The 22,531-nt window shown below is 51.7% G+C and overlaps 1 protein-coding gene and 1 pseudogene across 1 annotated transcript; both read left to right on the top strand.

The window, feature by feature from the left end:
* Window positions 1-6,815: 6,815 nt before the first annotated feature.
* Window positions 6,816-8,557, top strand: SST (somatostatin). The gene is made up of 2 exons (XM_005237747.2): window positions 6,816-7,016; window positions 8,040-8,557. Exons 1-2 carry the CDS (start codon window positions 6,879-6,881, stop codon window positions 8,250-8,252), a joined length of 351 nt encoding a protein of 116 aa, XP_005237804.1. The 5' UTR covers window positions 6,816-6,878; the 3' UTR covers window positions 8,253-8,557.
* A 4,816-nt stretch (window positions 8,558-13,373) lies between these two features.
* LOC101914398 (cytoskeleton-associated protein 5-like) lies at window positions 13,374-16,910 on the top strand (annotated as a pseudogene).
* The last annotated feature ends 5,621 nt before the right edge of the window (window positions 16,911-22,531 follow it).

Genomic DNA, 22,531 nt, shown 5'->3' on the forward strand with positions numbered 1-22,531 from the left:
TTGCAAAATAAATAGTGTATTTTCCTGGATCATGGCTGTGTTTCCTCCTCCTGACAGATACTTTTTTTTAAACAATGATGTCACAACTTTTCCAGGCAATCCAGCTGAAGCACTAGCAGTTGCTCTCTTACTGTTGGCAGGGCAGAGGTCTGCGTGCATCTGGCACAGCCAGCCCTTGCCAGTGAGCTTTGCTCAGCACGGATGGTGCTTTGCAGAGGCAAGGGAGCAGGCACACACAGAGCTGCCCTACCGAGTTTTATGGCTGCAGAGCCCACAAACCCTGACCTGGCCAGGCCTGCCTGTGTCAGCACCGCCGGGATATCTGCCCTTTCAAAACCTGGCTCCAGGTACAGGGTCTGACTCTTGCCAAGACTCAGAAGAAAGGTCACCACCAAACCGATAAACTGGCTGGTTCCCAGGAAGCTTCCCGAATTTGTTTGAGCAGCTCTTTTGGTACCCATCTCCCCCTTCTCCCACATAAACCCTGCCCAATGATGGGGGATATTGTCGAGTTTTCCTGTCCTTCAAATTTCTTCTGCAATCTAAAAAACAACCCTCGCCCCAGTGCCCACTCCTTCCCCATTTTACTTCTCGGCCTGGGATTCAGGTTTCCTGGGGCTGAGCAGGGCTCGGGACGAGGGCAGATGGGGGATACCCACAGTGATGCTGTGACCCACCGGGACCCAGCTTCTGCTGCACCCACCGATCCTCCTTGCGCCTGGTTTTGGTACGGACAAACCTGTGCGGAGTGAAAACGACGCTGGAATGTGGAAGGCTTAAATGCAGGCACCGAGGCTGTGACTTCCCGAAGTTGTGGAGGTTTGATGGGTGCGTGGCTGGGCTCAGCCGCACGGTCGGCTCTTGCTTGTCCTGGCAGCCCAGGCAGGGTTCGGCGGCAGCAGCCCCCGGGCCGAGCCCCCCCCGCCGCGGGCCGCGGAGCGCTCAGGGCGCCGCTGCCTTCTGCCGGGCCTCCAGCAGGGGGCGAGCGAAGACGGGGTTTGGGCGAGGAGTCCGCGAGCAACATCGCTCCGCGCCGAACCCAGCTGCTGCAGCCCGACGCGTAACATCTGTCGCTCAGAACATCTGGGCGAAAGGAGGCTGTAGCCGGGTGGGTGCCTGTCTCCTCTCCCAGGTAACAAGCGGCAGGACAAGAGGAAACGGCCCCAAGTTGTGCCGGCTAATCCAGGTTAGGTGGGATATTAGGAAAAAATTCTGCACTGAAAGGATGGTCCCATTGGAACAGGCTGCCCAGGGAGGTGGTGGAAATCACCGTCCCTGGAGGTGTTTAAAAAACACGTCGATGAAATGCTGAGGGACACGGTTTAGGTCAACTGGGTAGTCCTGGGTTAGCGGCTGGACTCGATGATCTCAAAGGTCTTTTCCAACATAAACGATTCCATGATTCCATAAGATTTGCAGGCAGAGGCAGGTGCTTGGCTGAAGCTTGTCCCCAGGCCCAGCCCGTCCCCACCGGTGTGGATCTGCTGTGGGGAAGGACCAGCTGCAGCCCCAGCTGGCCAGGAGCAGCCTGAGAGCCACTGTGATCCCACGGGCGGGATCCTGTGCCACTGGGATGCACCGTGCCTGTTCATGGGGTGGGACCCAACTGCCTGTGGCCACCTGGAGCCTCCTGGCCTGGCCTCTCTGAGAGGGGGCCAGTGTCACAGCTGGAAGGAAGGGAGGCCCAAGCTCTTGCTGTGGAGCTGGTGTTTATAGAGGGGAGTTACACAGAGTGGAAAGCAGAGCCCTGCATTATTTCATAATTCCATGTGCTCACCCATCTGTATCCATCACCTTTTGCCTTATGCTAGTAACTCCTTACAGCACAGGCCAGCATCTGCTTGTGCAGTCCCTAACACTGCCCCATCCGTGGTTCCTAGTAGTCATTGTAGCAGTAGAGGCAAATACCCCAGTACTCTCTTACCTCATCCTGTTCCCCCTTGCTCCTGCACAGGTTTGTGCTGATCTGTCCCCTGTTTGACTCCAAGGCATCTCCTTTCAGCCCTACAGATGATATGGCAGCACCCTAGGAGGCTGAAACTAGGAAAGAATCTCAGGTAGCAGCACCAGAATTCCTGAACATAGCTTGGGCTTTTAGACAAAGACATTACAAAAATTAGGTAGCAGAATCCCTCCTCTGTGAACCTCCACAGCCTGGCTCCCCTCTGACTTTGTTACCTGAAGCAGAAATCCCAGAGGCCTGTAATTAATGGAGAGTCCAATTCTTTTGGATTTGTGCCCAAGTTTTGCTATAGAAACAGCGTTTAATTCAGAAACCTTTCAGGTCTGTGGCAAGTCCACGTGCAATCCTGACACCACCGCTCTCTTCATGGCCTGTCCCAGGGATGCATGGTACCCTTCGGCAGGAGTTTCTCTCCCTTGTTGAGCTCTTGTTTTTCATTATCACTCAAGCATAAGCAACTGCTGTTCCTCCGCTCATCTGTATCTCCTGGGGCAGCACCACCCCTCCGCAAGCAGGGTCCTGCTCTATTAGCTTTTCAGCAACCTGCAAGAGCTGCTCGGCTGTGGCGGCTTCCTCACTGCCCTGCAACACCAGCTGCATATCCAGAGCCAGGATGAGGGATTTCATGGCCCTGGCTCCCAGATCACAGCTTGGACCTACCGGGTTGAGTGCTAGAATATAAGAAAAAGGGGTTTTCTCTGCTGGCAAGGCAGTCATACATAGCAAACCTGTCCCGCTCATGAAAGAGAGAGTATGGAGAGAATTTTGTAGGTGATGGCCAGGGAAGCAAGGTGCAGTGAGAGCCGGGCTTGCGGCCGTGGTGACAGCAGAGGGCACGCTTTGCTGGTACAGCGCTGAGCATGAAGCCTGTGCACAGTCCCAGGCATTGCTGGACTGCTCTGGATCTGTGGAGCAAGCTGGAAACGTGGGGGTAAGGAAGCAGTCACAGGAATTCAATGCAATTCAATCGTCTGCAAAGCCACATGCCCCGCAGCGCTGCGGCAGAAAGAAAGGAACAGAATTGCCTTCACCGCAGCCAAGCGGATGATGGATTTCTCTGGCTGGGGAATCAGCGTAAAAAAATTCAGAGCACACTGATCCCATAGAGGAGCTGGGGGAGAGGGAACTGGTAAATCAATCTGCAAGTTATTTGCCTTTCCATGCCTGTGCCAGAGTCATAAGGACATCTGGAGGTCTGCCATTATCCCTTCCCCAGGATCCCCCAGTAGGAGACAGTTCGAAGATGTACAGAGTAGATGGACTCCCTTATTGCTGGTTCCTTCAGGTCAGCACAAGATGGTTTTCTGAGCCAAAGCACATGTTTTTATCTTCATTTAAATGGTAATTTTCCTTTAGATTTTCCTTGAAATGAAATATCGAAACTTTTCAGATGAAGAACACCAGAATGATTCTGCAAAATACTACCTGAGATTACAAAGAACTTCAGTCTATTCAACACTCCATCTATCAACAAAGCTCAGATCTGATGGGAACTCAGTTTCTTTCCTTTAAACAGGTTGAGATGGTTTTAGGGGAATGTTCTCACCAAAGCCCTGGCTCTGGTTCTGCCTCCACTAGCCTCACAATTTCAGCCAAATCCCAAGAGAGGAAAACAGCCAAGGTGGACGTCAGAGCCTTCCTGAGGCTACTCTGCCTCAGGAGCCAAGTCATGTTCTGATGAGCCACAAGACCAGAGAGCAGATGAGCACACCCTTGCTTTCATCGGGTAAGCTTCTGAAATTCAGTGAAACAGATCCAAGACATTTCCCTGCAGTAAGATTTTTTCTGTTGCTAAAGGACATCAGTGTACTCCCTCCAGCCTCCACCAGGTAGAGAGGGGAAGAGGGTGACAGCCACTCGGCTCCAGTGCTGCACAGAGAGATGGAGTCAGAGCCAGCCTGGTCTTCCAAACCTTGTCCCCATGTGGCTGAAAGGGCAACAGTAGCCAAAGTGACCATCAAAACCAGGGATTCCCAATGTGACTGGGCGTCTGTGCTTGCCTGGAACTAGACTGTAGGGAGCCTGTCTTCAACTGCAGCAATGTTGCTCCTAGACTGAAGCCCAGCTGGGGATTTTTGCTCTGCAGCAGGATGTCCTGCACGGCTAGGTGGCCAGGGAGGGTTGACAGGGCAGAGCTGAGGTGGATAGATCTTAAAATGAAAAATGAAGGATGGGTGAAGACAGGGGCTAGCAAGGAACAGCTCTGGGCTGAAAGTCTTTAGCAGGGCTAGGCTCATGCACACAGAGGTGCTGCAGGTAGCTGGGAAAGAGTGGGGTGCTGAACAGTGTGGATTTGAGCAAGGCATCAAGAATGGCCTCTCAAAACCGCTTCAGGACTCAAATCTAATATCTTCCTCCATTTTATGCCAGCATGACCATATCGGCTTCCTAAAAACAGCCCCACTGGCCCAACCAGAACTCGTCCACCTCAGACCAGGCTCTGCACCTCTGCAAAATCCCATCAAATGTGTCTTGGTCCTGCTGACCCCACATAAAGTTGGCAGGAAACAAGAAAGATGGGGAACAACAACAAGGAGGTTGTTCCTGCACTGTGCCAGGTCCTACAGTTCCCATCTCTGTGTTGGTGTACAGATGGGTCCTAACAGTGCCGAAATGTAGCAGTTTTCCATCCCATGCAGCAGTCCAAGGCTGCACTCCAGCCCATTGCTATATGCTGGGAAATATAGATGCTGAACTGATTGCTGTGGCACATCAGTACAGATCCATAGCTGTGGCAGCTCAGGGAGCTGGTAGCCATTCCTCCCTGCTCAGGAGCGATGGGGGCTCCCAGCATCCCCTTCCCTTTGGGATGACAAGCTCAGTGACAGAAGGGTGCTGGGCTGGACGGCTGCTTGCTTTTGGGTTGTGCTGTGCCAGGGATGAGAGCCTGGGGGCTACAAAAGCTGTCTATTCCCAATGCAAGTAAACTGGGGGAGCCCAGCTCGCTGCTACTGGCATAGCTCAGAGAAGTGGGGAAATCACTGTTGCTGGGAGAAACCCTCCCTGGGAAATCTCGCTTAAAGGCAGGCAAGAGGGCCAGGATAGGTCTGATGTCCTGGCATCTGCTGCCTTGGCCATTTGCCATGCCCAGGACTAGCTTTGTTTCTTTGATTGAAGGAGGGATGCTGGTTCAGACGATAGCACAGAGAGATGGTGGAGAGAGAAGCTCTAGGGGTCGTGGTCAAGGAGCCAATCTGCTCTTTTTGGGTCTAAATGACTCCTGTTGGCCTTGGCAGGAGGCTGTGTTCTGTGCCTGAAACAAGGGAATGTGTCTAAACCAGAGCAGGGGCTGACTCCTCTCTACCAGTTCCCCCATAGCAACACCAGTGCTAGAAGGCAGATAGAGTCCCAGGAGTGCAGGGCTGGGCCTCGTTCAGGTCAGGCAGCTGAGGAAAAGCTGGCTGTGAAAGCAGCACAAGTCAACCCAACCCACAGGGTCTCCTGGGCTACAAATGAAGATTTCTTCTCTCATGGATGTAATTAATTTTGCACCATAATTTGGGGAGGACACAGAGGTTGAAGGCTATGTGTGGCTGTGAATGTCTGCACAAAGGAAGGGAGGCACCACGAAGGGAGGGCAGTCCCAGTTCAACCAGAGGTCTGCCTGGACTGGAATGAGTGACCAGCAAGATTCCTCTTGCTGGACTGTAAAGCAGAGCAGCCACACCTTGGTCCATGGTCCCAGCCCAGCCTCAGAGAACCCAGCCATAAGCATCAGGGTTAAAAAGGGTGAAGGCACATTAATTTGACATAAAACATCCTTTTTAAGATTTCTGGAGACCTTTGAGCAGTACTTGGGTCCTTGTTCCCACAAGTCTTTGACTTTCCTCAGCTGGAAATTAAGATGGGGGAGAGACTCTGATACCCCTTTTCTGGGCAGCGGCAGAGCCCTTGCACACCCTGCCCTGCTCCTGCCAGCGGGGAGATGGCTGAAGGGGCCAGAGGCTTGCAGCAGCTTCGCCTGGCGTGGGCATCAGCCAGCTCATGGCGACAGGCTGGAGGAGTGGGAGAGACTGACCATGCCTGTGGGACAGGGGCATCCCCCGTGGGACCAGCAGGTCCAGTGACCCTGGGACGGAGACGGGTCCCTGCAGGCTCAGCCAGGGACCTGTGAGCCCTGACCGAGCCACCGATTTGTCACCTTGTCCCCGAGCTGCCAAGCTATCGCAGAGCGGGGCCGCTCTCCCCGGAGGCTGCCGGCTGCCGGTGGAGCTGGCCCGACGGCCGGTGGAGCTGACCGGGGCCGTGGGGAGGGTCTGGGCAAGGACCAGTGCCGGAGAGCCCCGCAGGGGCCGGGGACGCAGAAAGGACCCCCGGGGGCAATTCAGCATCCCCCGCTCCCCACTCCCTGCAGGAGCCGGGGGTGAATCCGCCCTTAACAGGGCCCTTTCCAGCTCCCCGGACTCTGCAGCCGTCTCTTACCCGACGGGGCGGGAAGCCGCGCTAGGGCGAGGGGCTTAGGCACCGGGACTGCTGGGGGGCTTAGCCCTGCGGCGTGGGTCAGACCCGTGGGGCGGGCGGCGCACAGCCGGGACCCCCCATCGCCGCGCCGAGGGGCTTGCGGCTGCGGAGAAGAGAGCGACGAGCAGGGTGGGCAGCTCCGGAGGGGCGGGGATTTGGGGGCAAAACGCGCCGGGGGCCGGGGGCGGCCGGAGGGGGGGACTCGGGGGGCACCGCAGACGCTTGGCCGGCCCCGCGCAGAGCGGAGCATCCCCGGTCCCGGCCCCCACGCCGGTCCCGGGCAGGGACCCTCCCCCGGCGGCGCTGGGCGAGGGGGGCGCCCCCGCCTTGACGTCAGGAGAAGGGTTTATAAAGGCGGAGGGCGGCGAGGAGATCCCCAACGCCGGAGCCGAGCCGCAGCGGAGCCGTCAGCGCCTCCCCGCCGCCGCTTCTCCGTGCCCGACCCGCCGGCGAGATGCTGTCGTGCCGCCTGCAGTGCGCCCTGGCCCTGCTCTCCATCGCCCTGGCCCTCGGCACCGTCTCGGCCGCCCCCTCGGACCCGCGGCTCCGGCAGTTCCTGCAGAAGTCTCTGGCTGCCGCCGCCGGGAAGCAGGTGAGAGCCCCGCGACGGGGCGGCCCCGGCCACCCCTCGGGCAGCCCACTGGGTACCCCGGCCATCCTGCTGCAGACCCACACTTCTCTGCTGCAGACCCCCCCTTCCTCCTCCAGAGATCCCCCTGAATTCCTCTTGCAGACCCTCCATTTCGCCAAGAAGAGCCCCTGGCTCCCCTACTGCATACATCCAGCTTTCCTGCTGCAGATCACTCCAGTTCCCCGCTGGACACCCCAGTACCCTCAGTATAGAGCACCAGTTTCTCACTGGACCTTCCCAGCGTCCCTGTTTCAGACCCTCAGTTGCTTGCTTCAGACCCCGATTCCCTGACGGATTCCCCAGTTCCCTGCCAGGGCTGAACCAGTGACAGGCTGGGCAGCTGTGGGTGGCAAGGGGAGACACCCCTCAGCCCAGCCCAGCTGGGTGCTTGCTGGCAGGGGATGAGGAGCAGCCACTGCAGAGGGCAGAGCCCCCACCAAAGCTCTCTGGGGCTTATCCAGGGCACTGAACCAAGGCAGCTGCCCAGGTGCAGCAGGAGGATGTCCTCATCCATGCAAGGAGACAGCCAGGTCTTGGAGGGACAAGAGAAAAAGTGACCCCCAGTGAGAGGGTGACCCACCTCAGCCTCCCCTGTGAGCTCACCCAAAGACCTTTCCCGTGTCACTTTAGCAGCAGCCTCGCAGCAGCCTTGCTGAGCCTGGCACGGTGTGCTGGAGCAGTGGGAAGGGAAGGCGGTGCGGGGCTAGGGTGAATTCGCTCTGTGCCACGGCCAACAGCAATCTCTTCCCCACACCAGGTAGATGTCAGTGCCCTTCTGCTCCCCTTTATGCCGTAGGCACAGCTGCTGCGCAGCAGCTCTTGGGCTGGGCTCTTTGGAAAGCCAGGGCTCCCCTTCTCCTCCAGAGTCCTGGCATGTCGCTAATCTGGGCACAAAGGTATCTTAGAGGAACAGAGTGGTGAGCCCCAAAAGCCAAGGAGTAATTGTGGTCTCTCTCTCTCTCTTTTTGTCCCTTGTCCCCCAAGGAACTGGCCAAGTACTTTTTGGCAGAACTGCTCTCAGAGCCAAGCCAGACAGAAAATGAAGCCCTGGAGTCTGAGGACTTGTCCCGAGGGGCTGAGCAGGATGAAGTGAGACTGGAGCTGGAGCGCTCGGCTAACTCAAACCCCGCTCTGGCGCCCCGGGAACGCAAAGCGGGCTGCAAGAACTTCTTCTGGAAAACTTTCACATCTTGTTAGCTTTTGAAACCCATCTCTCCTCCCTGCCCATCCCTGCCTTCTTCCTAGCCCCCCGCCCTGAGCAGAACCTTCACCACAAGAGGCGAAGACTGTAAATACACAATCCGCGATTATGGTAAAATTAAACAAACAAGGAAAAATTGAGTTTGATTTCCAATTGTTTTAATAAAACTTTCTGTTCCAATTGTACACAATTTGCTTGAGTTGTGATTTCTGACTAGTTCTTTAATGACATGCACTCTGCGACTCTTTCAGATGTACTATTTTTAATTCTTTGTTGCAATAAAGTTTGTTTCAAACAGTGATGCTAAGACTTGGTGGTCAATGGAAAAACCTAAGTCACCTCTCTGGCTGCTTCTTTTTGAAATGCAACTCATCTCAGGGCAGCAGCAGCAAACAGCATGCGCATGCACACATATGCACACACACACACCATCTCTTCAAGTGTGGTTTTTTTTTTGCTGTGGGCTTTCTAAGGGACCAAGAAACGCAGTGGTATTTTAGATATCAAATCCCTGTAATTGTGGCTGAGTCAAATTGACAGCACTGGCACTTCAGTCAGTCTAGGGGATTTACACCCATCACCAGAGGCATCACTATAAATCACAGCTGTGTATTCCAAGCGATGGGGATAATAAAAGTGGCTCACAGTACAAATTTACCCTACACATACCTCATTCTCTCCTCAGCCACAAACACTAAAAGGTTTTCTTACCTGTCTTACTTTACTTCTTGCAACATCCCCGGCAAACACTGCTTCAGGGATTCCTTCTGGAAGTTTTCCTTTGTTTTGCTGTGCAGGGGGAGGTTTGTATCCCTGTAGAGCTGAGACGTTAACCCCGTGCCATCAGCCCCTCTCCACCCAATAAACTGGTTACAGCAGGTTTTCTACCCACTACATCACCATTAAAGGCAATGTTAAAAGGTTCAGTAGGGCAGGAGACAGCATTGGGGAAAAGGCATGCTTCTCCCAATGGCAGGGAAATTCTTCATGCTTTTGCAGAGTCTCTTCCTTTTCTGGCTGTGCTGATTTGTGACATGCGGTTGTGGGTGAGCTGGAGCCGAAGAGTATGGATCCTGCATAGGGGGTGGGTATCACTGATGCAAAATTCATTATTCAGGGTTAAAGGTTAACCAACATTTTGTAGCCATCATAAGTGGAGGAAAGGTGAAAAATGGGGGATCTTAGAGATGTTCATAGGTGGAGGACTGAGCACGACCCCAGTGGAGGAGGATTCCCTAACTGAGGGCATGTTAAGTTGCCTCTGGTCTGCGCTGAGTGTAGCTCTCTGTGAGACATCACCCTTGATGGCTCATGAGCCGTTGCCTTTATTCTTGGTCTGTGCCTGCCCTGCTTTCCCTGTGGGCAGGGTTTTGTTAGATTCCGATGGGGGGCAGGTGAATTCCTTGTCACTGGGAACTATGACAGTGCCCATGTGAAATCCAAGCCCTGCCACGCTCCTCACAACTGAGCTTGGCTGGGCTGCTCCACAGCTAACTGGCAACAGGCAAGGGCAGCGGGGACATGCACGGGGAGGGGAGATGCTGGCATCACCCCCTCCGATCCCAGAGGCAGGACTGGGTGCTGCCTGATCTCTGCCTGCTGCTGCCGAGGGAGCTGAATCCTGCACCCACTGCAGAAGCCTTGCAGTGGCATGATGCTGCATGTCCCCAGCCCCTGGGAGCCTCTCCTCCTTCTCCCTTGTAAGAGGGATAGGTTTCGTGGTGTGACCCGGGGAAATGTGGGGTCCCTGGCCCCTACTGTCCCCCACGTGGTGCGGTGGGGTTAGGGGCTCTGTCCTCCTTACCCGAGCTGGCTGCATTGCAGACTGGGCAGGGAACGGTGATCCTCCTGGTGCTTCGGGGGACAGGGGGGGCCCTGGCACACAGGGCACCCTTTTTCATTCCCTGGTTTTCTGTGACTGGTGCAGCTGTGGAAGGTGCAGGATTAACTCACCCCTGGGAGAGGAGCAGGCCTGGCACTGCTGGGGGGGGGGAGCCTCCAACAAAAAGACCTTTGAGAAACACAGGTAAGGTAGATCATTTCTCAGCCCTAAAAGCAGAGTGAGAATGGGACCCCATTTGAAAGTGTGGAGACAAACTCCCTGAAGAGAGAGCAACAGTCCTAGCTCACATCTGATTCCTTTGGTGCCATGCATCATCAAGGGAGCCGGGTTTTAGGCAATTCAGTAAAGCAAAGACCTCCCTACCCCTGGCTCCTCGTTCCTGTCTTGACTGAGCTTCCACTTAGCTTTCCAAAAGCAGCTAATTCTTCAGTGCAGAGACAGTCTCAAGGCAGCAACTAAGAACAGAAAGGGGGTGGAGGTGCCAGGGGCTTGAATATTCTTATGCACAGAGTCTGTCTTTCATGGGATATAAATAGATCACTACTCACCTGAGGTTTTTCCTCTTGGTCACTATGCTCAGCCAGTGCTTCTGAAAGGCATTTAATCCTGCCAATTGCAGGAGTGAAAGCCATCACAAATAAGGATGTAGATGATCCTCAAGCACAAGCAGGAATTAAAGACAGAGTGATTCACTTGCTACACCAGGCTGTTTCAGCAATACAGCTGGCGACACGGCACGGCAGCTTCTGCAAAGCTTAATGAAGATATACTGGTGGAGGCATGTGCGAACATCCTCGGTTCAGAGGCAGAAAGACAAACCTGCTCCTTCCATCAACTCAGCAGCGCCTGGAGTTTGGGGAGATGGGTCCCAGGGCATTAAATACAGCATCACCACATGTAATTGCACTGCAGCGGCGCCAGCAATCCCAGGTGCTAGGAGCCACACAAACACAATGCAAGAGGCGATCTTGCCCTGCTGAGCTAAAAAGACTAGAAACACAAAGAAATATTTATTGTTTCTCTTTGACAGGTGAACATTGTGGGGTAAAGAGATTAAATGACTATATTTAGTCCTTGGCCACGCAGCTACAAAACAGTGTTCCAGGCTGGGAAGACTCTTCCTGGGCAAGGCTGAATTTGGGATGTGCACGCAGGTCAGCTCCCATGGGCCAGAGCTGCCAAAAGGGGAGAGCAGTTATTGTGAGAGGTTTGCAAGTGATGTTCTCTGCAGCTCGGAGCCGAGTCTCCATGGAGGAGCAGCCTCGGCATGGGCCTGAGGGAGGTTAGGGGCTGTGATGATCCACACGCAGCTGATTCATCTCCCCTTTTAAACTCAGTGTCACGGGCAGACCCAGAGCAATCCCTATTCTAGCAGGTGCCTTCAACCTGGTGATTCATCTGAGGCAGTCCAGAGAAATGTCTGTGAGGAACCACATAAAAGGGATTGAAACTGCTGTCTGAAGAGTTGCTTTTAATGAAAACTAGAAAAGGTTGTATAGGCCTGGAAACACACATCCCCTGATGGGAAGTCAGTGGCAAGCTTTTCAGCCATCCCCAGCAGCAAACTCTCCAACTAACGATTCCAGGGGGACTCATTCACTCTAGCAAGCAGGACGGGATTTTTTTTACGTGCAGCCCAAATTGGTAAAAAAAGGCAAGTCTTCCTTGGGCCAGCAGGCTTGTTGGTGACAGATAGCTTGAAGCAATCCTACCTGTGGTGCAGAGGAAATACCTGCGGGATCCAGATTTCATAGCCTGAGTCTATTCTTGCACCCGCTAACTCCTTTCGGCTCTGCAGAAAAGATCAAGAGCCTGGACCCATGGGCACAACTACTCTTCACCCAGAACAGCCTGTAAGATGCTCTGTGCTGCCTTTGCCTTTACTCTGCCTCTGTGGCTCTTAAAAAGCATTACACCATCACACTGATCCACAGCCACCGGGAGCATCTCAGATTCTCAGACCTCTGCTCTCACCACAGGAACTTCATCCCTTTCACGCTGCCAGCTCCAAGCATCTCTGGGGAGCATCAGAGCAACCCCAGCCCCCATATGGGTCTGCACCAGGCATCTGGAAAGAAGCACTTGCTACTGCAACTGAGTCCTAATTCTCTGAAAGCAAAGCAGCAGCTTGTTTATTGACCAGGGTGAGAAAAGCTATACCTAGGTAATAAAAGTTATTATGATAAAGGAACAGACTGTACTCTGCTCTCTGAATACCTCCTGACTCTTTGACAGCCTCTTACCAGAATAATGCAATAAAACTCACTTACACTGAGCATTTTCTTCTCCTTTGTCTTTGTTCTATTAGGCAATTATTTGTTAGTTTTTGTCAACACCTAATTGCACTTCGGAGAATAGCTGTTTGGCCAGATGCTGTGAGTACCTCAGAAGACCGTTTTGGATCCCAGCCTTTGGAGATTTACCCCATAAACGACTTGTAGAACACACACAAAAAAATATAAAATTAACAAGGTCACAAAAAATCACCATGTTCAGTTTTTTTCTCATACGTATAGTACAAATGTCAGTTTGTGCCATGAACTAGTATTTCCAACATCATCTGACATCGAAACCCACCTGGTCATTCAATTAACAACATCAGTTTAATGAAGGTCCCCAGTATTTCCTACGGAGAGGTTCCCTGAGAAAGCATAAAATGATGCACTCAAACCCAGACAGTGTTCATCACCTGGGTTGGCTGTTGGACCAGAGAGAGAGGGATTTGGTCCTCCACACAACGCCAGAGCATCCCTCCCGATGCTCTCTGCTGCTTGCCTCCCCCTCCCATGCAGCTGGCTCTTGCAGCCAGCAGCCTGCTGTGCTCCGTGGTGCGGAGGAAGGAAGCGCTCCTGGCCTCCAGCCCTGGCAAAGCATTCCCAGGAGGGGACCTGAGAGACGCTCCGAGCCCTCCCTTGCTCGTCCCTCACCCCTTGTTAGATCACCCTGGGCACAGAGCAGAAGGCACTGAATCCCACCGGCTGGCAACAAGCCTGGTGCTGCTATGCCCCGAGGCAGAGCGTTTGCTCCCTTACACAGATCTGTGTTCTGCCTGCAAGGAAAATCTCTCCTCTTGCTCGGGACTGAGGTTTAAGGAAGAAAAAGGAACCCCCTGGAAATTGGCTGTCACATTTGCAAGGCTTTTATGTAAATCTTCGCTGCCACCTCTTCTCTTCCCTGTTTCACTTCTTGTGCCTGTCAGGGTTTGTGATTCTTCCCAGAGGCTCAAATACAGTATTTCTTTCCCTGTGCCCCAGCCTGTTCCCCAAAGGGTGCAATGTGGGGGGACATCGCTGAGCACGAGCCCAGGGACGGGGTGCGCTGCAGCCAGCAGAGAGAGCCAAAGAGCGCAGATTGCCCTCTTGATGGCTGGATCTGTGAGCAGGTGCTTAGGGTGGGTGTCCCCTGTGCAAGGGGCTGCCTGGGCTCTGGCTACGACCTCACCACAAGCAGATGGGCTGGAGACAGGAGTCCTGCAGAGAGGGGGGCTCCCCATGGAGCGGCACTCTTGGGGAGCCAGGGTTGTGTGTGAGAGGCTGCAGGCAGTGCTGCTGCACTGACCAAGATTCCCCGCCCCCCAACCTAAGTGCCTGCTTTCCATTTCTAAAGGGCATTTTTCATGTCAGAGATGCCAATTTTTAATGGATTAGAAGAAAGTTAAATAATGTGAAACTAAGTGAACTGGTCTAAGGTTAAATGCAGTGACGTTTGTTCTAATGGCAAACCTGTAAGAAACTGCTTCCATGCACATCTTCTTTCCCCTGGCATTCTTTGTTGTTTTTCAGCATCCAAACAATTCCTTATTCGCTCAGCTCTTCTGAAACTTCACAGTCTAAGCAGCAATGGCAGGGGCAGAGGGAGGAAAGGCTATGTCCAGTTAAAGACAGGGGATCAGATGGCCCGTGGTGGCAGCACTTTGTCACAATGTGTGGCAGTCATTGTTTCCCAGAAGTGAGAGCTCCAGGCTGCAGGAGACTGCAACTTCCATGGCTGACTGAGAGCACTGATTGAGAGTGAAGAGCTGCCCCTTCTTCCCCAGATAGATGCTGAACTGGAGAAGCTGCATGGACAGGTCCCACCAATTCCCAGTCACGCCAACCCCAAGCCATGCCTAGATGACAGGTCCCAGGAGGACCCAGGGGATCACAGAAGGACTGAAGCCATAGACACTGGTGACAGGATCACACCAGAGCTGGTACCAAAGCTGCAGGAGAAGAACTGGACCATCCAGAAGGAGGACCTGAAAGAGGTTGCAGGCATCCTTCAGGAAGCCAGATTCATCCAGCCAAACATAGGAGAGCTCCCAAGAGCCCTGAGGGTTTGTCTCCACAACCCAAACCCCACCCTGTTAGAGATGACCCTGAGGATCCTCCAGCAGCTGTCCACAGCCATGGGTTCAAACACCAAACAACACATGAAGGACTTGGGCTTTCCCCTCATTGCTCTGTTTAGGGAAAGCAAGAGTAGCATGAGAGCTGCAGCCCCGGCTGCCGTGAACGCCTGGGCTGCACAGATCAGCATATTGGAGTAGCTGGCTAGGCAGGACATTTCAGAAGATCTAGGTGAAGAAATACCATTACAGAAGCAAGAACTGATGCAGTGGCTGGCTGAACAGCTGCCAGCCCTCAAGTCAGCTCCCTCAGACCTGCTTCAGTGTGTGCCTCGCCTCTGCTCTTCCCTACAGGACAGCAACAGGGACGTGCAGCCAGCCTCGCAGGCAGCCCTGCCTTTCTTCATAATGCACCTTGGCTTTGAGAGGATGACAGAAGCCACCAGTGAGCTGAAGGCAGCTGCAAAGGACCATGTACTTGCAATACTAAAGAATGCCAACGACAATCTGTCCGCCCAGTCCACTGCTGCTGCTAAACCTCTTTCCAGACACCCTAGAGTCACCACCATGGCTGCTTTCCCCTCTGTTCTAACCACACCACTTGCAGCAACAGCCTTGTCTTCACAAGCATCAGCTAAAGAGCCAGCACCCAAAACCAGTGAAGATGAGAAGCAGCGTCCCAGAGAACTCAAGTCAGGAGAAGCAGTCCTGAAAGACATAGGTGCAGCCAAGGGAAAAGCACAAATGAATTCCATTCTGGAGGATGGGGCCAGCAAACTGGGACCTATCTTCATCATTGTCCCCAAGGGGAAAGAGCAGAGAATGAGGGATGAGAAAGGCAGCAAAGTTCTGCAGTGGAACTTCACTGCTCCCAAAACAAATCACAAAACAGGAATCTGGCAGGTCAAGAGTTTCTTTAGGAAAGCGTTTCAGTAAGAAACCTCAGCATGATTCAAACACAAGATCTGAAGTCACCTGTCAGCGTGCAGGAGATGCTCCCTCAAAGCTAGGGCCCACCTGCTCTCCGGGAGGAAACTTCAGCATGGTGGATGTGGCTCCCCAGAGGCTGCCCCCACGTGCAGGTGAGAAAATGAACAGCCTGGTCTCCGGAAAATACTATCACTTTGGACTGAGGGATATAATTCAGTTAGAAAAGATCCCTGAATTCTAAACCCTGCCTATCTCCGACACTGATGACACATGTCATAACACCACCTCCACCATTAATTCCCTTACTTGTCACATTAGCTGTGGTGATACTGACACCAGCATCCAGGCAATGACAGAAACTGAGGACATCCTGAGACAGAAGAACAAAGTAGAAGCCATGTCTGGTCACATTAATGAGTTCCTTATAGCCAGCTTTCAATGACTCAAATTTATCAACCAGCAACAGGAAGCAGATAAGAAATAGGGGAAGGAACAAATTGTTCTGTGATGTAACTATGTCTTCCAGGAGAAGGAACTGGGTCAGCAGGCCTCAGTGGAAGTGCTTAAGGATGTAACGAACAATCTCTTTACCTTAAAGCCAGACATCCTGAATGCAGACCATTAATGTCTTGGTGAAGAGGGTGATGGAAAAATCTGACCAGACACAGATTTTTTTTGTGCCTTGCTGAAGCTGCTCCAAGGCAGCCTGACTGCTGAGGGCAGCCCAGATAAATTTTCTGACCTGTTGGCCAACTGCCTGTAGAGGAGGACCACCAGGCTTCTCCCAGGCACCATCAGCACCATCAACCTGGATGAAATCCTCTGGATGCCCGCGTACTCATGAAGGCTCTCGCAAAGGAAAAACTGAGGCAGCACACAAACAAACTCCACTGTGGACCCTGAAAACTCTGCTGTAAAAGTTTTGCAGGCTGAAAGGAGTGAGGATCCTGGACCGCTTCACCCTGATTGAGGACACAGCTGGCTCTGAGGTGGAAGCTTACCTCCAAAAGACAGTTAGTCCTACTGCCAAGCACGTGGCAAACAAAACCGAAGTAGGAGCAGGGGAGGAGGTCCCCTAGGCAACTTGCAGGGTTGCAAAGGACAAAGCAGGTTTTAGAGAGCATCTTCTAGAAAATTTGCTCCAAGGAGAGTTTGAGGGAGGGTTTAGAGGAGTTATATGAATGCAAGAAAAAACAGTCCAAGGGGAAGTTGGAATCTTTCCTAGAAAACCTCTCACTCTACTTTCAGAGCTGTGTGAAGCAAAGCCTGGCCATCATCCAGGCAGAACAGGACACCAGAGAGCGTTTTCCTCCTCCCTTGGGGATGTACCCTGAAATGGAAGCATCTCCCCTTAGATCAACAGGAATCCCAAGAGGGACCATAAAGGGAAAGAAGGTGATGCCATCCTGCCAGCTGGAAAACCTGCCATTCACCTGCAGCAGCAACACAGCCTTGAAAGAAAAGCAACGCACAGCAGGCTCCCCGCCAGCCAGCTCCCCTCGAAAGATGCCAATGTCATGCTTCTCCCTTCTTTCCATGGCTGCACAACAGTGATGTCCCAAGGGACATGAAGAACCACCAGCAGAAATAGCACTGGGACCTCAGAACCAGCCAGCCCTCCTCCACACACACATCAATGGGCAGATGGCACGAACCACGGATCAATAAAGAAAAATCTCCAGCATGAATACCAGGTGAGTTATCTGTGGGCTGGCACCCCAGGGCTGCAGCCCCCCGGCGCCAGTCCTGGTTTCTGGTTGATGTCTCTGTTGCTGTCGTTCAGAAGAGAGTGGGGCAGGTAGTGCTGGGGCACAGGTACTCAGCTGGGGAGCGTGTTAAAAGCATGTGCTTACCTAGGGAGATGTCACTCCAGCTCAGGCTGGCTCCTTGAGTGCGCTTGCAGAGGCTGATCCCTTCCCCAGGGGTGCAGGTAAATAAAAGAGCAAATTGTTGCTCTTTCCAAAGAGGAGACAAGTCTTAAGACCAGGAGATGGGCAATCCAGGCAAAGGGAAGAGGGTCTTCCAGGTTCCCTCTGCATTTCAGGGAACAGCTATAGGGTTTGCTTTTTTCCAGAGCTCACAGTCTTCGTGCTTCCATGTCACAGTACACCTTTTTAGTCTTTAAAAAAATGTAAGTGGGTGAGACCAATGCCTTAAGAGAAAACTGAACCCAGAGCACACAAATCCAGGCAGTGCACAGGGCAGAGAACCAGCCAGGGTGCTGACCCTGCCTGGACAACCTCCACAGGGGTCCTTCTGATGTGGGATTTTCTAGCAGTCAAAACATTCATGGTCAGTAAGGTATCAGACCACCAGTGCCCAGGCTCCCAGCTGGGAGCTGCCTGAAGAGATCTGGGCTTCCAAACAGCATCTCTGCCTGTCCGCACAATGACCATCAGCTGCCCAATGAGCCTACCAAGGGCAAAGGCTGAAGTTTCTGTTTTCTGTTAGGTAAAACCAGTAAGACATAGGCTTTCAAATCCATTTCCACTTGTCAAACTGGAAGAGTTCAGGAAAGCAGAGTTGCTATGGACAACTGCAGAATGCCAGTGCCTCATCCCAGCCCATCCCTCCCATGTTTTAAATAGGAGCGCGCTGTTATTCTCATGTAAAACCACCTTGATTTGTCTTTAACACTCCTCTTGTCTGCAAGTTCCTGAAGGTAGGAGTCCTCAGCTTTGTGTCAGGTACGACAGTAAGCACTTCAAGGATGATCACAAAATTGCAAGGCTTACTTGATAATAGACAATTCAGCCAATTACAAAATGCTATTAAGCATTCATACTCAGGCAGGGTGACTAGCTGCCTGGTGAACATGGAAAAGCAGTATTTTTAATTAAAATAAGAAAAAAGGAATACACAGTCTGATTACTGGACAACAAGAAAAATACACCCCAGAGATCTCAAAGTGTAATTACCCTTTCTGAGTGGCCAAAATTATTAGTTTGCTGCACACTATAATTCTCTCTAATGCTGCTTACAAAGCCACAGCCACCCCCTCACCTACCCCTTTCTTCCAGTGTTGCACCTGCCCAGAGGCTGCCCCAGTACCCATGAAATTATGCTCTGGTACATCCATATCTAGTTTCTGCCCTTTTTTCTGACTGGGTAGCTGGAGGATTCACAATGAGAACATGGCTGACACCTCTGCAGTTTCTTTTCTTCAACTCCTTCCTGCTCTGTCCTTGGGACACCCTCCCTTTTTTTTTGCTAGACACAAGCTTTGAGGCTGGAGTGGAGCTGTGTAGCTTACATGCAATGCAATTGGGTGTCATTTGTGTGGTCTTCCAAAAGTAAATTCATATCCATGTTGAGCTCTGAGATCAGGTGACCGGACACGCTGTTCCAGGAGGTTTCCTTCAGGGCTGTGCTCCCTTTTTTCTGGTAGCCAGTGCCCCATGAGCAGCTGCTTTTATAGCTTCCTCTCCACCGAGTCCTGGAAATGTTCTGTACAGATGCACAAACATCATTCCAGCACAGCTACCTAGGAGGGCTGTCCATTTATTGCCCTGTCACTCAGTTCACACTCAAACTTGCCCAATAATAGTGTTCCCCTTGCAAAAGCCTCTCTGGCAAGGTGCTATCACCAGTCTGTTCTCCTGACCCATGCAGCAGCTGCAGTGCTGCATCTGACACACTGCTAGAGGAAAAGCCACCGACCATCAGACAGCACTGATATGGTGAGGCCACACATTATGTTGTAGTCAGAGGACACAGGCAGACGCCTCTCCTATAATGCTGAAGGCCTAATACATTCCTTAAGGATTCCAGAGACTATAGGAAATGGGGGAAAGTTATGTGTTTGGAAGCCTTGGGGTATTTGCCAGGCAGGCAGACTATTCATCATGATGCATCACATTTTTAGAGTGCCTCGGGGCCCTTGCCAGCAGGCAGAAACCTCCTGTAATGGGTGCAGCACAAAGTCAGAGCAAGTGATAGTCCCTGTCCTGTAGATATTACATGTGATAGGAGGTAAGTGCATCAGCAGAGATGTCCTGGAGTCCTACAGGAGCAAGTGGCCTCTTGAATATTCTCAGTGTGTTCTCACAGGTGCCACTCAGCACAGCCCCTGAGCAGCAATAAGGAGTGCCCTGAACAGGAAGATCATGATTTGCAAGTTATTCTTGCTTGCATCTCCTTGCTCCTGGCAGAGAACAGCATGCAATGGGGCATCATACTCCAGTAAGGATCTAGGTGCTTGTTCTGGATTTTTCCCAATACCAGCTACATTTGGGTAGTATTAAGAAAGAGAGCAAGGCTTAGAAATATGCTTTGTACTCAGATCTGGATGGTGGAGGCCTGCGTCCTGGAAGACCCATTTCCAGCACATGTAACCCAGCCTGCCAGGAAATCATGCCTTCCGTCAGGGACATTTTGTAATTTTAGAGAGTCCCCCAGAGACAGAGGAGCAGGTTCCTGCCTGTGAAGCAAGGGTTAAGAAATGGGTCCTAACACACATGATAAGACTTTGGGGTCCAGGGATGCTCCTACCAGCAACACATCCTGAGGTTTGCTGGATGGCAATTCAGTTTTCCCCCATCCTGCCTCCCAGACAGCCAGTCCTCCAAGCTGTTCTTTCTCCCTCACAGGAGGGAAAAAGCAAAGACCAAAAGAGCACTTGGGTCACGAGGCGAAGGTGGCGAGCAGCGAAGAGCTCATAAGGGAGAGCTGACCTGGTGGTACCTTTTGCTCTTTTCTGGTTCAGTCCTCTTCCATTTGCCGGAATCATGACCAAACTGCATGCTCAGGAGATAGCAGGGTCAGGGAGATCAATGAATTATAAATAAATACAGTATAAACAGATCAATCAGAGGGATAAAAACATTTGACAGAGCCACACTAATTAAAAATATAATAATCTAGATAGCGGACATTTATTTAAAATGGTGCAATTACAGCTTTTAATCATCCAGGTTTAAATTAACAGCAGCAGCAAAGTGGCTGTGCAAACGTGTTATCTGTAATGAACTGATATTAGAAAGCCAGCTTGGTGATCTCTTCCTCTCTCAGGCTAATTCTCCCTCCTCTCATTGTAAAATAACCTTTTGGTGTCATTTTCTTGTAGAGTCTTGAAGATGAAGACACAATATTGGAGCTAAATTAAATCCCCTTCACATATTTCTCCTCTTTCAAGCTGTAAAAATTGCTGGTATCAGTCATTCACTCTCTAGTGCTGACGCAACCACACTTGAGGAGAACATCTGGGGGCCCCAAGAGTCATTATAGGGAAAATAAAAACCTATATTACAATCAGTCAGCAATTAAAAGGCAGGATGCAGGAGGGCCAATCCTGCAAGATGCTGAGCAGTCTTGGTGGGGAAATCAAATGGTAGACTTGTGATGCACTGGGGCTCTTTTCTTCTTCACTGGGTTGATTGAGACAAGGCTAGAAAATTTCTACATCTGCTCCTGCCCAGCACAAATGGCCTTAGAAGTAGCTCATGTTAATTCAGGTCAGTGCTGATCCAGATATTACAGGTTTAGTACCACCAGCTAGTGCCGTCTGCAGAGCCGTGGGGCCAATGTTGCCTCGGCTGGGCAGGTCCCAGCCAGGCTTGGCACTCCAACAGGCATGGTGTAGCTGAAGGCAGCGCTCAGCTTGCCATGTGAAGCCCCCGTGGTTAGAGGGGGCTTGACGCAGGCACAGGCAAATCAGAGACACAAAAGCTCTCTGCACCTGGCATGGGTCTGACTTAGCAAAGCGATGGGTCTGATCCGCTCTGGGCAACTGTCATCTTTCTTCCACATATGTATCTACACCTGCCCTGTAAAAGCATCTTTCCTGCACAAGAGCCCAGCGTCTACCAGCCAAGACGCTGACAAGTGTTCAGTGCAATGACGGAAGCCAGCAGATTTACAGACACATGGCAAGCAAAACTGTTGAAGGCAAAACCTTCTAGACATGGCTCTCCTGAGGTGCGTTTGAACCAGCAGCCAAGGAGAGGCAATTCCTCACTGGCTGCAGAAGCCCTCTCCTCCCTGCCAGCCAGCATGCTCAGCTCTGCCCTGCCCCTGCCTTTGCTCTGCCCCTTTGTCACAGTCCACACAGGGAGAGTCACAGCTGGGTAGAAACTGCCCCAAAAGTTTCTAAACTCAAGACTCTGCTTCCAGCGGTGCCCCTGACACAAGTTCTGCAGCTCAGGCTGGTGACAGAGCAGTGTGGGTCCTGCTCACAGCGTTGGGATGCTCCACATCTCAGCTGGATTTGCTTCTAGGCTGCAAGAAAAGAGAGAAGATGAAAAAAAAAATCTGCAAGAAAAGTAGTTTTGGAAGTAGAAAGATTTCTGTGTAGGAAATTAACGCCATGCAGCAAGAGCATATGTGTGACTGTGTGTGTGCGTGCCTGCACACGTACTTCTGCGTGCGTAAGTCACGGCTCTTTACGGAGCTGCTCACCACCCAAAAAAATGGATTTTGGCCACTGTCACCACACGCAGTTATCTACCTACATCCATAGTCCAGAGCACATGACTAAAATCAGGAGCCCTTCGGAAAGGGAATTTAATCTAATTAGCACCAAACCCTCCTTTCTTTTCTGTTTACCAGAAGGGTGTGCAAACATACAGTGAGAGAGCAAGTGAGAGTCACACAGTCCGCACTGCCGCAATGGGCAACGTAATTACCTGGCCTGCACATTAAGATTAATAAATATTAACTTTACTTGTGTTTTTACTGTCCACCTAAGATGGAAACAATGAGTTTTACTACTTAATCAAATTAGAGCTGTAAAATTATTTCCCTTTTAGAAGGTTCATTTCTGTTTTGCTGGCAATTAATGTTGATGATTTGAGCCCCGTCTTTAAAACATTTTGAAATATGGAAAATGGCAGAAGTGCCACAGTGCATTAATGGAGCCATAATACACATCAGGTAATAAAGCATGAAGAGCCTGTTTACTTTGAGTACTCTAATTATTTGAGAGCTTTTAAAAAGAAAAAAAAAACATGTGAAAACTTTCATTTCATTTAAGTTTGTTTTATAAAAACAAACAGAAGAAAAAAGAAACAGAACCCCTTTTTTGAAGTGTTGCTTTGAAATTTACGGCAGGCAGGCCAGGTCCCAGGCAAGCAGTGAGGAGCAAATTCTCCCTTTTGTTTTCCTCTTGCTTTTCTCTCTTCAGCGTGTGTGGGGCAGGGGGGACCACTCACACACTGGATGCTCCTGCACTGTCACAG

The sequence above is a fragment of the Falco peregrinus genome, chromosome 12 (genome assembly GCF_023634155.1).
Source record: "Falco peregrinus isolate bFalPer1 chromosome 12, bFalPer1.pri, whole genome shotgun sequence".
Classification (NCBI taxonomy): domain Eukaryota; kingdom Metazoa; phylum Chordata; class Aves; order Falconiformes; family Falconidae; genus Falco; species Falco peregrinus.